This window comes from Sinocyclocheilus rhinocerous, unplaced genomic scaffold (genome assembly GCF_001515625.1).
Source record: "Sinocyclocheilus rhinocerous isolate Xijiao unplaced genomic scaffold, SAMN03320098_v1.1 scaffold934, whole genome shotgun sequence".
Lineage (NCBI taxonomy): Eukaryota > Metazoa > Chordata > Actinopteri > Cypriniformes > Cyprinidae > Sinocyclocheilus > Sinocyclocheilus rhinocerous.
The window spans coordinates 205,120-220,372 of NW_015658752.1; the positions used below are offsets into that span (position 1 = coordinate 205,120).

At 35.9% G+C, this 15,253-nt stretch overlaps 2 protein-coding genes across 2 annotated transcripts in view; both read left to right on the forward strand.

Moving 5' to 3' along the window:
- Positions 1 to 3,762, forward strand: part of LOC107722921 (T-box brain protein 1-like) — a 6,001-nt gene extending 2,239 nt beyond the window's left edge. The window contains exons 4-6 of the mRNA XM_016531418.1: positions 1,386 to 1,544; positions 1,631 to 1,692; positions 2,458 to 3,762. Of these exons, the coding sequence (XP_016386904.1) occupies positions 1,386 to 1,544; positions 1,631 to 1,692; positions 2,458 to 3,295 (1,059 nt within the window). The 3' untranslated portion in view covers positions 3,296 to 3,762. The remainder of the gene's footprint in view (positions 1 to 1,385; positions 1,545 to 1,630; positions 1,693 to 2,457) is intronic.
- A 3,498-nt stretch (positions 3,763 to 7,260) lies between these two features.
- The window catches only part of LOC107722898 (sodium-driven chloride bicarbonate exchanger-like), a 65,925-nt gene continuing 57,932 nt past the window's right edge, over positions 7,261 to 15,253 (forward strand). The window contains exons 1-2 of the mRNA XM_016531394.1: positions 7,261 to 7,387; positions 13,335 to 13,364. Of these exons, the coding sequence (XP_016386880.1) occupies positions 7,340 to 7,387; positions 13,335 to 13,364 (78 nt within the window). The 5' untranslated portion in view covers positions 7,261 to 7,339. The remainder of the gene's footprint in view (positions 7,388 to 13,334; positions 13,365 to 15,253) is intronic.

Below are 15,253 nucleotides of genomic sequence, written 5' to 3' on the forward strand. Positions count from 1 at the left end.
TAAAGAACCATCTCTTTCTTACCTTTTTATAATCTGAAGAACCTTCTTTCGCCACAAAGAACCTTTTGTGAAACAAAGGTTCTTCAGATGTTAAAAGTTCTTTATGGAACCATTTAGACAAAAAAGGTTCTTCTATGGCATCGTGAAGCCCCTTTATTTTTAAGAGTGTTCGTCTTTATTAATCCAAAGTATTGTTTTTAGATTTGCTTTTCCAAAATATTTACATTCGTTTAGTGCTTTTTTATTATTAATTTAATGTCCTTGGAAAACATTTTTTTTATATTCAAATTAAAGATCGCAAACCCGCGTTGGCTAGCAGAGCTGCAGTTTTGTGCACTGAAACTTTACATTTTATATACCCTCAGGCGAATGTTCCCGTTTTTGAGTTTCAATGTATCTGGTCTTGACCCAACGGCGCATTACAATATCTTCGTGGACGTGATTCTTGCGGATCCGAACCATTGGCGCTTTCAAGGAGGAAAATGGGTCCCGTGCGGCAAAGCGGACACGAATGTTACAGGTAAACAAATATGGTTTTATTTCTCTTTTTTGGCTTTAATAATAATAATAATAAATCGAAATGTTGTTGTGATTTTATTATTTTTATTATTATTATTATTATCTGTTTGAATAACATTTTTATTTTTAATCATTGATTTATTTATTATTTTTGTTGTTGTCCTGGCTCAGAACTGACATTCCAATTATATTGTAAACAGGAAACCGAGTGTACATGCACCCGGATTCGCCAAACACCGGTGCGCACTGGATGCGTCAAGAGATATCCTTTGGAAAACTTAAACTAACCAACAATAAAGGAGCAACGAACAACACAGGACAGGTTAGTTATTTATCGATAGATTTATTTATTTTTATTTTTTTATTTTTTGGTCTCCCTACTGTGTAATGCTTTCAGACTGCGTTAGAAATGTTAACAACAATGCTGTGCATTTCTGTCTAGAGAAAATGAAATTATTGGTAGCTCTTTACAGAAGTTGCACTTTACAATCTTGTGGAATTACAAGCAGCTCCACAAAACAATCTCGTTACGTTTTTTTTAGTATTAGTTCATATTTATCTAAATATAAAACCGTATATTTTGTGGTAAGATCATTTAAAAATGAAAATAAGCTACCTTAACATTCGTTGTTGTAACCACGTGGAATTTTTTTTTTTCCCCCAGCCATAATAAGTATATATTTTTAAATTACTTTAGTTAAACCGGTTAATTTACATGTAACCATGAATTACATTTAAATAAGCTGACAAAACTGTTGGTAAAATGTAACTAAATTAGTTTAATGTTGCTGTTCGAAATGGAACAACGGGAGCGTAAAGACGCATGAGATGTTCTCTGACTCGTTTTTTCGCTTGAATTCCTGCAGATGGTCGTCCTGCAGTCGCTGCATAAATACCAGCCTCGACTGCATGTGGTGCAGGTGAACGAGGACGGAACCGAGGACACGAGCCAACCCGGTCGCGTGCAGACCTTCACGTTCCCGGAGACGCAGTTTATTGCGGTCACCGCATATCAAAATACTGATGTAAGAGAGAAGTTTGATTTCTGAAAATTCGGTTGATTTGATGAGGTAAAACGTTTTTAAGTGTTTGAATTTTCTGTCATTTATAGATCACGCAGCTAAAAATCGACCACAATCCATTTGCAAAGGGATTCCGTGACAATTATGACACGTAAGTTTTGATTTTTCTTGTTGAAATTGTGACCTTTTCTATCCTGTCTCGCATATTAAAAAAAAAATGTAGTCCGGGTTAATCATATTAAACATAATTAATTTGAGTGAAAAAATTAATTTAGGCGCACATGAATTAAATTTTGTTTTATGCGCTTAACCAAAATACATTCTGTATATGTGCACGCGCATTTCTATTTCTCCGACATAAAGACCACAACTCTGGCAGGTTAGCACTATTGCAAGAACTAAGAATCATGTGTAATTGTATTTATTTATTTTTCAAATCGGTGCATCTGCATGAAAGAATGCTGCTTAAAGTGTCAAATCGCACAAAGATGATTTTAACTCTTTGAATTCCCTTCGAGTTCTTCGAAAACTTTGAATTCCCATTGGCCGATGTATTAAGCATTTGCGTGTGTTTTGTGCTTTGGCCTGGCAAATCTCTAGACTAAAATCTTCATTTCCCTTCACAGCATCTCATTATGGCTTTATCGGGTACTGTGTGTTTTGGCCAGCAATATTTATTTAGAAAAGTTGAGAAAAACAACACCGTTTAGTTATTTTCGAATAATTATAATCTGGTGCAGTATGCATATGGATTGACCGTGCGCGGTGCTAATTTGTTTATTCGCGCAATTACGCACAGAATGGAAAATTGTGAGTGAAAATCGTATGCTCTCGAGCACATTTGCAACGCTTTATTTACGGTTAGCTACGCTTCTCCTATGCAACATTAACGTGTTTGTCCACCATCTTTTTCCAGTGTCTACACAGGGTGCGACATCGATCGGTTGACGCCGTCCCCGGGTGACTCTCCGCGCTCTCAGATCATGCCTGGCGCAAGATATGCCATGACTGGTTCTTTCCTGCAGGACCAATTTGTCAGCTCGTATGCCAAGTCCCGCTTTCACCCTGGCGTCGGAGGCGCTCCTGGCACGGACCGCAGCGTCCCACTTAGTAACAGCTTGCTCTCCCCGCAACAAACCGAGGAGACCACGGTGGCCTCCCCGCAGCGATGGTTTGTCACCCCTGCCAACAACCGACTGGACTTTGCCGCCTCGGCATACGATGCTGCCGATTTTGCCGGTAACGCGGCAACCCTTCTGTCGTACGCAGCTGCTGGCGTTAAAGCGCTGCCCCTGCCCGGCGCGGGATGCTCTAACAGACCCCTGGGGTATTACGGCGAGCCGCCGGGGTGGGGCCCCCGCACGCCACCGCAATATTGCAGCAAGTCCAGCTCTGTCCTGTCTTGCTGGCCATCCAACTCCGTGGGGAGCAGAACCTCCTCCACTTACCTGGTCCCTGGCCTCGAGGACGGAGACGCCATCGCGTCAGAGAGGTCACCGCTAGGCGTCGCGGATGAGTCCAAACCCAAAGACCTGTCTGAATCCAGCTGGATAGAAACCCCGTCCTCAATTAAGTCGATCGATTCGAGCGATTCTGGGATTTTCGAGCAAGCCAAGCGGAGGAGGATTTCGCCATCTGCCACGCCGGTTTCCGAGACATCGTCTCCATTAAAATCTGAAATGTTGACGTCGAGGGAATGCGAGAAAAACTGCTCCAAGGACATCGGCTACTACAGCTTTTACCCCCACAGTTAGAAAAACTCGTGCATGGCTCATGTGTTCAAGGATTCACGAGTGACTTATAATCTATTTATTCATATTTATGTGCTTATTTATTTGTTTATTTATTCCTATATCTTGGTCGCGTCGTTCGCAGGACGTCACGCTTCGGAAAAACTTTGACTCGAGCAGAGATGTAAGCGGTTTTCGTTCGCAAATGACATTTTAAGGTTCTAACTGTCAAACCTATTGTAAGTATGAAAGTACTGTACATATTTGTATTCATCTATCCATTTGTGATTCTTCTCGTTGAATGTCGATGTACAATAGGCCTACCTGTAGAAAACCGGATTAGGTTTGTTTAATGTAGGCTGCTTAGACGTTCGTTCGAATAGCTACATATATTAAATATTTTGATGTTTGAAAAAATAAGTCGTACAGGTTGCCGATTCCAGTTGTTACGACGAAAACAATGTTCTGACTGAATTGGAAGTAGCTGCGTACCCGTTGAAGAGCCCGCCAAAAAGAGTCACTCTGACAGGAAATATGGCGGCAGTGTTGCCAGACGTACGATAATTATCGTATTTGTACGATAATTTTGACCTCTGTACGATGTACGATCAATAATGGAAAAAAAATCCCATGTACGATAATTTCATAATTTTGTCAATTCAAATGATGGTAGTTGTAGTCATAGGGCTTCTATATTCATACACGAAATCGGCTCATTACAGACACTCTAAATGCGCTCGTGCGCACCTCAGAGTGTGTTAAGAATGCAGGAGGGTGCCCTGCTTTAAAGGCAACGAGCACTGTTGCGGTCCATGACGGCAAGAACCCCCTCAACATCTGGCAACACACAGGCTTCCGATGACAGCCTCCAGTGCAAACAGTCACTGATTATAATGGTTTCTATAGTATTTTGTCGCACTGCTCGCGTCCAATGTAAACACGGTACGCCTAGTTATCTATTGTGGTAATTTGCAGGTCGTGTCAAAGTTGTTGGTTTAGATAAATAGCTGTATTCTGTAGCCTACGTTTGACTCGTGTACGATAATTTTCTTCCAAATACGATAATTTTGAGCTTCTGGTACGATACTTGGACATTTCCAATCTGGCAACACTGCATGGCGGACGCATGTCTGTCAGAGGTCGGTTTTCATGTAAGCTTATATTGATGTTGCTTTTAGAGTCGCGTCGTCGTGTTCATCACCATCATAGTCCGTAGTTTCATTTTGTGAACGTTTTGTGGACGTATGTTTTTAACCACACCTGCGTAAATCATGTTCTTTTTTGTTTTGTTTTTTTGTTGTAGAGATAAAAACATAGGCTATCATTTCACGTAGGCTATTACCAACCCAGACGTTCATTTGTATTTCATGTTCATTTGTATTTCATGGGCTGTTTTCTCATGAGAAAAACGCGAGTTAGGCCTGCTAATGTGTAAAGGTAATGTAATTGTGATGTGCTTAATTGCAATAAATATGACAGAATGTGAAACCCGGGCGAAGTAGGCTACATAAGATTCCAACTAAGCTGATTCCGAAACCAAATATTTGTTTCATTTTTCTCTAGGCTACCCGTCTTAGAGAGGTATATCGATAACGCCAGTGACAATGTGAATTTAGTTGCCTGTACGATGCATTTTCATAATAAAATGTAGTCATGCAATGCAACAAATCAGAAAATCGACCAGAACAACCTTTTTGGTAGTTTTATATAAGTTACTCATTTAATTAGACTTTTTTTTTTTTTTTTTTTTTTTTTAAATGGGCATAAATGCAGTTGGCTATTATATTTTACAGTAGCCCTAAAGTTAAACGGAGAAGGCACTTAATCAGTGTCATTGCATTAAATAAAATATCAAACCAACTGCCATGCATTAAATGTAGCACAAAATTGTTTCAGATTGTAAAATAAGAGATTCGAAGTTAAGAATGTAACATTCGGACTATTTCTTATTGTCAAATGTAAGTGCATAGCCATGTGGTTGCTCTTGTATGATTAGGGCCAGAAATTAACCAGTTATCGGGCCAGAAATTAACCAGTTATCAGGACAAAAATGCCCTGGATTGTTTTTTTTTTATTTTATTTTTTTTAAATATGGGCCTGTCTAATTGAGTTAGACAATGTAGTGTCCTTTTTAGTTCACTGATTTTATAAGTATTTGGCATAAATTATCTACATAATCTCATAAAGATATAAACTGCCCCTGAAAATTAATAATATAATATCTTGGAAACTTTTGGGTAAAATTTATTGTGACAATGGCTCAGAAAATAGAATATATTTAAACTGATAGTTTCTTTGATATTTTATCTAGTGCAACTGCATTTATGGATTTTTACGCACGACTTGCATCCACATACCTTTTGGGGCCACAGTAGCGTATGTTACACACACGTAAACTAAAACATGACTACATATAATAATAGAGTCTTGTATCACACAAATCTTTAACCTTGATGGGCGTATATATATATATATATATATATATGAATGTAAATGAGCACTCAACTATTGCCAAAAGCACACATTGTGTACAATATCATGATTCACATAAGTAAATACCAGACCATTTTGCAATTACCATCAAGATTTCATAAGTTATCAAGAGTTTTGAACAGATTTATAAAATGTGTTATAAAACACTACACCATTTGGCTCTTAATCTTGGTCCTGAAGTAACGCTACACTGCACATTTATTCGTACTCCTCTAATTCTTCTCCTGAGGAATAATTTGGCTGAATTCAGGATAACATACTGTCATACCACTCTTACTTTTTTAGCCATGCACAGATATAGCGGACAAAGTAAGAGTAGTGTGATAGTACCCTATTGTTTTGAGAAATCCTGTATGCTTTTTGATAGTTTGCTGCCTCCCTGTGGTTCAGTGATACGCTGCCTAGTAAAGCAACCTTTTAAAACGGTTACTTTAGAGTTCCGATATATAGGCTAATTATGATATTAACGTACAGTTCATTATTTGATTCAAAAACCTGATCTTCAAGGAAAAGGCCACCATATCTTACTAATTAGATCAGCCGCTGTAAACCTGTATTACACAATTGCGAACACTAGATGGCGACAACCTCGTATTTATGAAACCGAAAGACACTTGCATTATATGATGGCATATGTGATGCATTTGAGCACAAACGATTACTGGTTTGATTGTGCGGTCTAATGCAATGAAATTGAAACACAAGTTTGACTTAAATGTCCAAATCCTGTATATGAGCAGGAGGCTGTTACTGTAGATGATGTTAAAAGCAGCTTAAAGATGGTCCAGGATTTCTTTTATATCAGCTTCACCCAAATAATAAATAAGTTGAGCCGTAGTGCAGGCCTGACAATGGCAGTGCAGATGGCAAATTTAAAAGCGCAGCAGGAGTTTTGTTGCCTCATAATGTGAAACCACTGCACTGACCGTGACTCTCAGGCTGTTTCTGAACAAACCAGACAGAGTTATTGTAAAGAAGAAAGCGTAAATGTAATCATACGAGACCTGTTGGTACAGTTTTACTCCAGTATTTCTCAGAGTAGATTTACTGTATTTCAAAGTCAGTTTCTGTATAGATACAAACCTTAAAGTCTTGCAAAAAAAGCTACTGAACATTTTTACCATTACTTTCCAAGAAAAAAAGGCACTGACTAAATACTGATCTCACAGCGGGGCATGTTGTCACAGTATAGAGGTAAGTTGTCACTATGGGATGTTGTCATTATACATAAAGCAATATAGTCATGAAACGGTGAACTAGGAAAGGATAATGTATAAAATCTCAAACCACTGTTTTCGGCCAGCAGAAATTTCCTGAGAATGTTTATTTAGTTGTTTGTTAAATGTATTCACTGAATAGTCGACCTTTGCATGAATATCGCATGATGTAAATCTCACAAGACTTTTCTCAGAACAAGTGTAACCACTGCGTCACACAGCAGCTACACGCGCCCTTATGAGTGAGCACTGTGATAATATGACTGCACTAAATATGTGAGCACATCATCTGCACTGATCGGCGACGCTGCACACAGTACGCACTACACGCACTGGAGCTGATCTACAGGTACAGAAGATGGACGTGAAGGACCAAAGCGCGCAAATGGAGCCTCTGCTGCCCGCGGTAAGACGCTCTTTAATCAGCCGTGTTAACACTGCAGCGCGCGGCATCGTATGATCTGATTGCATGCGTGCGTGAGAGACCTTGACTTTGACTAAATGACTTGCGCTCGTGCGTGTTCTGCGCCTCTGCATTTCGAAGGAGACGCATGTTACAGTTGCATTCTGCTGCAGTGCATGTTGCAGATCAGGACGCATTTTACTAATGCGTTCACAGGTTCATCGTAAATAATTTTAACGTAAAATGTCTGTATTTACATGCAAGAGGCATCAAACGTCATTAAATGACATCTTGATGAGAAAGTTGATTTGTACCTTGAGTGAACTTGAGCAAACTCAGATGTGAGGAAAAATCGGCAGAAAGAAGAGATTATATTATGCATGAAAAAAAGAAGCCTATTGAAGTTTGCATTGCATTTTTCAGGACGGTTAAGCATACATTTCCTGCCAAATTCTCATTACTGTAATGTGAAGGAGTATGACGTGTTATTTAAATGGTAAAGTATTTATACTGTACATCATGGAAATATTTGATGGACTGTCTTTAATTTGTTGATTTTAATAATTATATTACACTTACTGCACTACAATGATTGATTGTAACTCAGTAACATTTTACTGTAGTACAGTAGAAATAACACTGTAGTACAGTAATGAGAAGCTGTTCAGTTGTCATGAAAATAATGTAACTTGATTACATGTAAAACAATAATTATAATTAATTATAACTATGTAATTATTGTACGTTTTAATGGGCTTCATAATAGGATTGACATTTTTTCTTGCATTGTGACATTTTCATATCAAATAAGCACATTTATCCCTCAGATTTTAATTACTGTTATGAGTACAGATATTTTACTGTTATTTTTATAATTGCTATTAATATTCAAGTATTAAGATTTTTCATTTTATATATTTTGTAGATAAAATAATTTTTAAATATATGAAATATTTTGTTATATATATATAATTTATTTAATATTTAGCATTTAAAACTGTTTATTTTTAATTGAATATTGTATATTCAATTACACACACACACACACACACGCACACACTCATATACATATAAAAATATATAAAATATACATTTACTTAACCATCTTTAACTAGCACATTCCTGTGAAAAATAATGTTTTTTTTTTTTTTTAAAACGAAGCATTAACACCTGTTAGACTGCACCCCATAAACACAATCAAGCCTAGAAAAAAAAAAGTCAACCACCCCTTTAATGTTACATTTCCTGTGCTTTCTAAATATAAAAGTGATATTGCAGTAGATGTGAGTCTATGTTTATTCTGGGAGCTAATGATTCTCAGAGATCAGGTTTGACAGATGTCAGTGTCATTTTTATTTACAAGTCAGATGAGACTCGCTGTGACTGTAGATTATCTGTGACCCCGGAGCAATAGATAAGGCAGCGAGGTCTTTCATGATATATAATGTTTTAATGACCACATCCCATCAGTTATATATAAAATCAGTGGATTATATGAGCTCAAAAGCCCAAGACCAGTAAAGTCATAAAGGCATTTAACAGATGCTACTCAACTGGTTTTGCCTCATTTTCCTTTGGGCATCAAATTGTGACCCAAAATTTTCTTAAGATCAGATATATTCATATTTATTAATATAGGGTTTAAGACCCACCAGTAGAGGACCACTGATCTAAAGTGGCTTTCAGTAGATTGTGAGATCACCGCTTATCAGATATATAAATGTGGCATAGTTAAATGTAGAACAGCAAAACATTATTCCTCTCCGGTTCCTGCATCAATAAACCCTGTTTGCTTCATATTAGCAGTCCAGATCTTTGGCCATAAAGCTGCTGCTGCTGCTGAAGCTCCTGCTGGCTGCAGCGTCTCAGACAGGCCTAGATTTATCAGGCTGGAGCTCATTTGCACTTGTCCAGCTGCAGTGGACTCTATTTTTGTTAGACGTGACAAATGGCATCCAAGCCTGGCTGTGGTTCATTTCTGAGAGGAGTTTCTGACTGAGTGAGATGAAGAAGTTTCTGAATATGTATTTCAGCAAGTATGATACATCATTTAGTGACGAAAGGGCTTAAATCACAGCAGAATCAGACCATTAACTTACAGAAGTAAATGCAAGCAGATGAACACTTACTGGACTGAAGCAGTTTTGGTTTACTTGATTATCCATAGATCATTTTTTAGAAAAAATCACGTTCAGATGTGATGATCAAATATGATCATCAGGCTTTTGAAGAACGTTTGAGGAACGTTTATCTCTCAATCATTGCATTGCATTATATTTTTTGATCATAAAACTAAGCATTGAAATATCATCTTACTAAGACATATTATTGGAGATGCAGTGTGAAAACTTTATATTTATATCATTTTATGTAAGTATTCTGTTATGAAGATCTCAGAATTTCTTCTTACTTTTTGTCCATATAAATATCAGCATCTGTACCAAATATTGTTGCTCATTTTGAGCCTCTGAATAAAATTGAGGTGTTCTTCCTCCATATTCTCACTATAACAGACTATATGAGCCATAAAAGCCTGATGTATCAATTATGAAACTCAACAAAAAATAAACTGATAAACTGTTCCATAAACAAAAAAAGGATTTTTCTGACTATTGTTTATGTCAGGCTTTACAGTGTTACGGTTAGTATACTATGATATATTACTAAAGATGTAGAGTAAGACTTATGATCTTAAGATATTAGGGAGACGTAAAACAGCAGCACTGAATTCAAAGTCCCTTTAGACCAAACCCAGTGACCCTGAGCGACCCTGAGTGTGTTTGTGTGTGTTGGAGACTTGTACTTTCTACACCAGAAAATGCAGAAAGTATACGTTTAATCATTCACACTAGCACCTCTAATCACCTCAGAACATTTCTTTTCATTATTAATCCAGTGTTGGTAGAAAAGCAGCTTTTGAATGACCCTTAAACAGTCTTGAACAGGTTTGTGTTTAAAGCACATTAGCACATGTGTAATTAGGATTATCTGAGGTATCAGTCATTTGTGTGAGGCTTTTCATTTACAGCACGTGTTATTTAAGGATTTGTGACGTGATGCATTTTCTATCTGGATCTATTGAATTGTTCAAAAATATATAAAAAAATTAATTTATACAGACAGTGACTTGAATACACCTTAGAGTCATGTTATTGAATTAAAATTAAGTTTTTATATGTATGTTATATGTTTTCTGTGGCACTTCAACAAAGGTTGTGGTGGAACAGTAAATTAAGTGGTTTGATGTATTATTTATTATTATAATTTTTTTTAGAATAATTTGGGGTAAAAGCAGTAAAACAAATTCATATAAATGTAAAATATTATCAAATATTTTATCATATATAACACTTTCAAATATTTATATATTTAAATATTATTTTTTGCATTTTAATATCAATATTTTGAATTATTAGAATATTATATTAAATATTATTCAATATAAATTGATCATATTTTAATTATTTATTTATTAATTGTTTATATAATTTATATAAATATATAATATTATATACATATTATTAAATATTTAAATATTTAATATATACATATGTCATATTATTCAATATTATAATATAATTTTATATACATTTATAATATTATTCATATTAAAACTTTTGTCTGCCAAATCAAAGTCAGTGTGGTGTAAAGCCATTTTTGGGTCATGTGACAAAGGCATAAAACAGGAAATGACATCATAAAAAGGACCCCTGTAGACCCTCATGATTATGTGTTAAGGTCAGTAATTTTCTTTAAAATATCTTTAATATATTTTGACCTTTTTTCTGACATGGCAGGGTTAGTTGAAATGTTAAATGGAGTAAGATGTTAAAATAATGATATTCATGATTTTAAAGGTCAAAAAAAAACAAAAACTAGTCATGAACGTGTGTAGACATGTATTTAAGGTAATGAAGTACTTTAGTACTACTTGGTCTTTATTTACGTTATTTATTGAGCTCATTTCATAATTTATGAACTTTAAACAAGTATTGCATTTTAAACTGTATATGTCTAAACCCCAGATATATGAAAGTTTAGCACATGAACTCAGAGCGTGTAGAAGATCTTTCAAAGGTTTCGTCTCTCACGTATCACAGGACAATATAATGATGGCTTTTGCAAAGCTCTCTGCTAAAACAAAGCTAAGCTTTATTATTCAGATTACACTGAAAAACATTTCCCGCTCAGCGTGAGTCCCGAGCAGACGGATAAAGCTGCTTATTATTGCTTAATGGAAAATAAACCGTGAGCAGCACAGAGACTGATAGCGATTATGTCACGCAGAAGCAGGTGAATTGTGCCTCCGAGACGATGATAGATGAGATCCAATTAAGCATATTGTTTGGACTAATCGGTTGTAGCTCGTAATCTCAGTATGAATGTACTGATATGTATGAATAGAATAAAAATCTATCCTAAGTCTTCTCGCAGTGTTTTTGGATAATCCGCTAGAGATGCTCATGTAATGGCCTTTAGCAGAGATTAAGCATAAACGCAAGGCTTCTGAGGTTGTTTTCAAACTAATTGGTGCTCTTTGGATATCCAGGATTATTGTGTTTGAAAGGGAAGATGTCCTGGCACTTCCTCTGTGAAACATGTCCTCTCTTTTTTTATGGGGTAAAATAAAATTAAAACCAGAAGAAATTCACTCAATGCTGCATGCCCAAAATGTCAGATATGTGCAGTTTTATTTCCTGTAAATGTACATGCACATGCATGATTGTGAATGCTACTATATGGTGTTCGTTTAATATGCTTTTGTAATCCCAGCCACAGTTTAGATTAAAACCAGAAGAAATTCACTCAATGCTGCATGCCCAAAATGTCAGATATGTGCAGTTTTATTTACTGTAAATGTACATGCACATGCATGATTGTGAATGCTACTGTATGGTGTTCGTTTAATATGCTTTTGTAATCCCAGCCACAGTTTAGCTGCAATGAAAGCATGCAAATGTCATTTTAAATCTGAATTAAATGCATTTGCGTCACTTTTTCCGATTTTGAAATGCGTCTGACAGATGTCAGCAGAGTTCGCCTGTCGTTTGTATAAAGTTCAACATTTCACAACTTTCTGATACTCTCGCCACTTGCTGCGCTCTGCTGTCAATCCCACAATCCCACAGTTGCAAGCCTGTGACTAAACTGTCTTAGATAATGAAAACTCCAGCTGTCAAGAATGGTCAGATTCACCATGGTTTTTAACTATAAAGTTAATGTTGATTGATCAGCGATGTTATGGGTTATATCTTAAAATACAGTTAAATTACAAACCCCTCATTACTGTGTTTTTCCTTAAAAATAATAAGTAAAAAATGAAAATGCATAGTAGGGCTCCATGATTAGTCAAAGTAAAACCAAAATCACAATATGGCTTAGTGCGATTATCAAATCACAAAATGTGTGATTTAATAAATAAATATATGCACTGCATGTGTCCGAGTAAAGCGCAGCACTGTGTTCATTTACACATAAGCAGCTTATTATTACTAAATTAGTAATTTTTTGTCTAGTAATGTATTAATTACTATTTAAATTACTAGATAAAAAACAAATAAGAAATATTACTATATTTTAATAATAATAACAATTATTATTATTATCAAAATATTCCAAAATAATTATTTTATTATTAGCAGTAGTAGTATTAAAATGACTAGACAAAAACAAATAAGAAATATTTCTATATATTTTTATAATAATATATTTAGATTTTCAATTTTTAGATTTCCCCTAAAATAATGCAGCCCTAATGCATACTGTAAAAATGAAAAAAATATTACCTAACAGTGTGCACATTGTGCACTGTGCTGACACAAATCAGAACATTATGAAGAAGTCCTGAATATGTGTGAATGCTGTAATGTGCTAATTAATGAACAGGAATTATTAGAGTGAGTCAAAACAAATGACAGGAATTTGATCTGTAAATATTTGTATTTTGCAGATGGTCACCTCTCCTGGAAGACAAAGTGTGGTGAGTCGAAATATTTAATACACTTTGTATTTTATGATGGTTGATATAACACACATTCTGCATGACTGTAGCATACATGAACAAATGGACTGGACTGACAAAGAAACTGCCAAAATATTTTGATCTGAAGGTTCAGGAACGCTGTTCCAGAACCTGTCAGCATAAATAATTTTCAATGCATCTGACATTATTCAATCTAATCACCGTGACTGAGGAAGGAGAAATCACTGCCATCCAAATCTACACCCAGTCAAAACTTAAAATCACAGTATGCTTAAACTCCTGCTGCAGCAGTTTCTTCCTTGTGTCATTTTTTCTCAGTATGCAGCTCTTGCATTCAGCAGCACTGAAGCTTCTAGACACCAAAAGGTCACAGAAGTTATAAATCTGTCATCTGTCAAAGGACACAGCTCACCACATGCTCAAATCTGCAGGATTTTAGTCGGAAAAGACCTTGAAACATCACCAGATGCGTAGTTACTGTAATCGAGTTGCTTATCAGAGCTTTATGGCATGTTTCCAAATCATTCTCCTTTGATCTTACAATGCAGCATTATTAGATGAGCTGCAGATCATTTATGTATTGTTTTGATAGACAGCACATTTTTGAAATGAGGAAAATCACAGCAGAAGATCAGCGATATGCACCGCACCGACACTCAAATGGAATCTGCTCTCGTCTGAGAGCGTTTGATCTGCTTCTATATTTGTGTTGAATCTGTGTTACACAAGCAAACGCCTGTACTCTCGTCAGACAGGGCCAGACAAAGGTGAAGGATGAACAGTTTTCAGAGTATTGCTTTTCATACAGGATAGTATTGTGGACCTGGAACAGCCGTGGAAACACAATTCTGTAGTTATGCTTTATCAGCTAGACATCATTCTTGCTGTATGTAGTAAAACTTACTCAGAACAAAGAATTTTTTAGAATTTATTCTTTTCATTAGCTCTGTTCCAAAACCATTTTAACATCATGTTAAAAGTTTAACTTGTCTCAAGTTCCCTGCATCAGATTTCATTACATTTCTTACTGGTTTTAAACACAAAAACAAAGCCTGTGTGACAGATTTGAAGAACTCCACAAAAGAAGCCACTTTAAATTTCATACAAATGAGAATCCTTGACTTGACTCAAAATTGATTCCAATAGAACAGCACACTGTACATGACAGTTAAAACAGTTCATTTTAAATACATTGAACTATTGTTTAAATCTAAACTTTTAAGTATTGAATGAAATACAAGTATATTACTAGTCAACGTTGGATGAATTTACATAACTGAATGATGAGAAGTTTGTCATTTATAAGTTAATTTAGATAAAAGCATATGCTCAAGTTAGAATTTCAGGGAGGATATATCAAACCAGTATGGGTCACCATACTTGGCCACATGTCACGTCACTTTTTATGGTAATACAGTACATCGACGGGCAGGACATCCAAACGCTTGAACCTATCATTCATCGACCTCAAATATGGCTTATCATCTGAAATATGTAAGTATTAGCAACTTTACATGGCCGCTCAATCTAATGTTAACCTAGAGAAATGTGCGCTATTGAAGTGTCTGTGTGGAAGCTGAACAGTAGCTCACTGCAGGACAGATGGAGGCACCAGTGCGCTTACTTGCTCTTAAAATACTCCCTTATTTTTGGTCATACAGATAAGAGTAACACATCTTTCGAATCTGTAAAGAGTCTGTTTATTTGTGTGCACTCACAATAACAACAAAATGCGCTTTTGTAAAATAATGAAAGCAAACAGGATGCGCTTTCTGCCGTCTCGGTCTCTCTGAACTTGAGCGCGAAACTCTGTGTATATCTTTGCCTTACAGACATTAAAAATATATCTATAGAGAGTTAAATGTCTACTTTCAAATGAAACAATT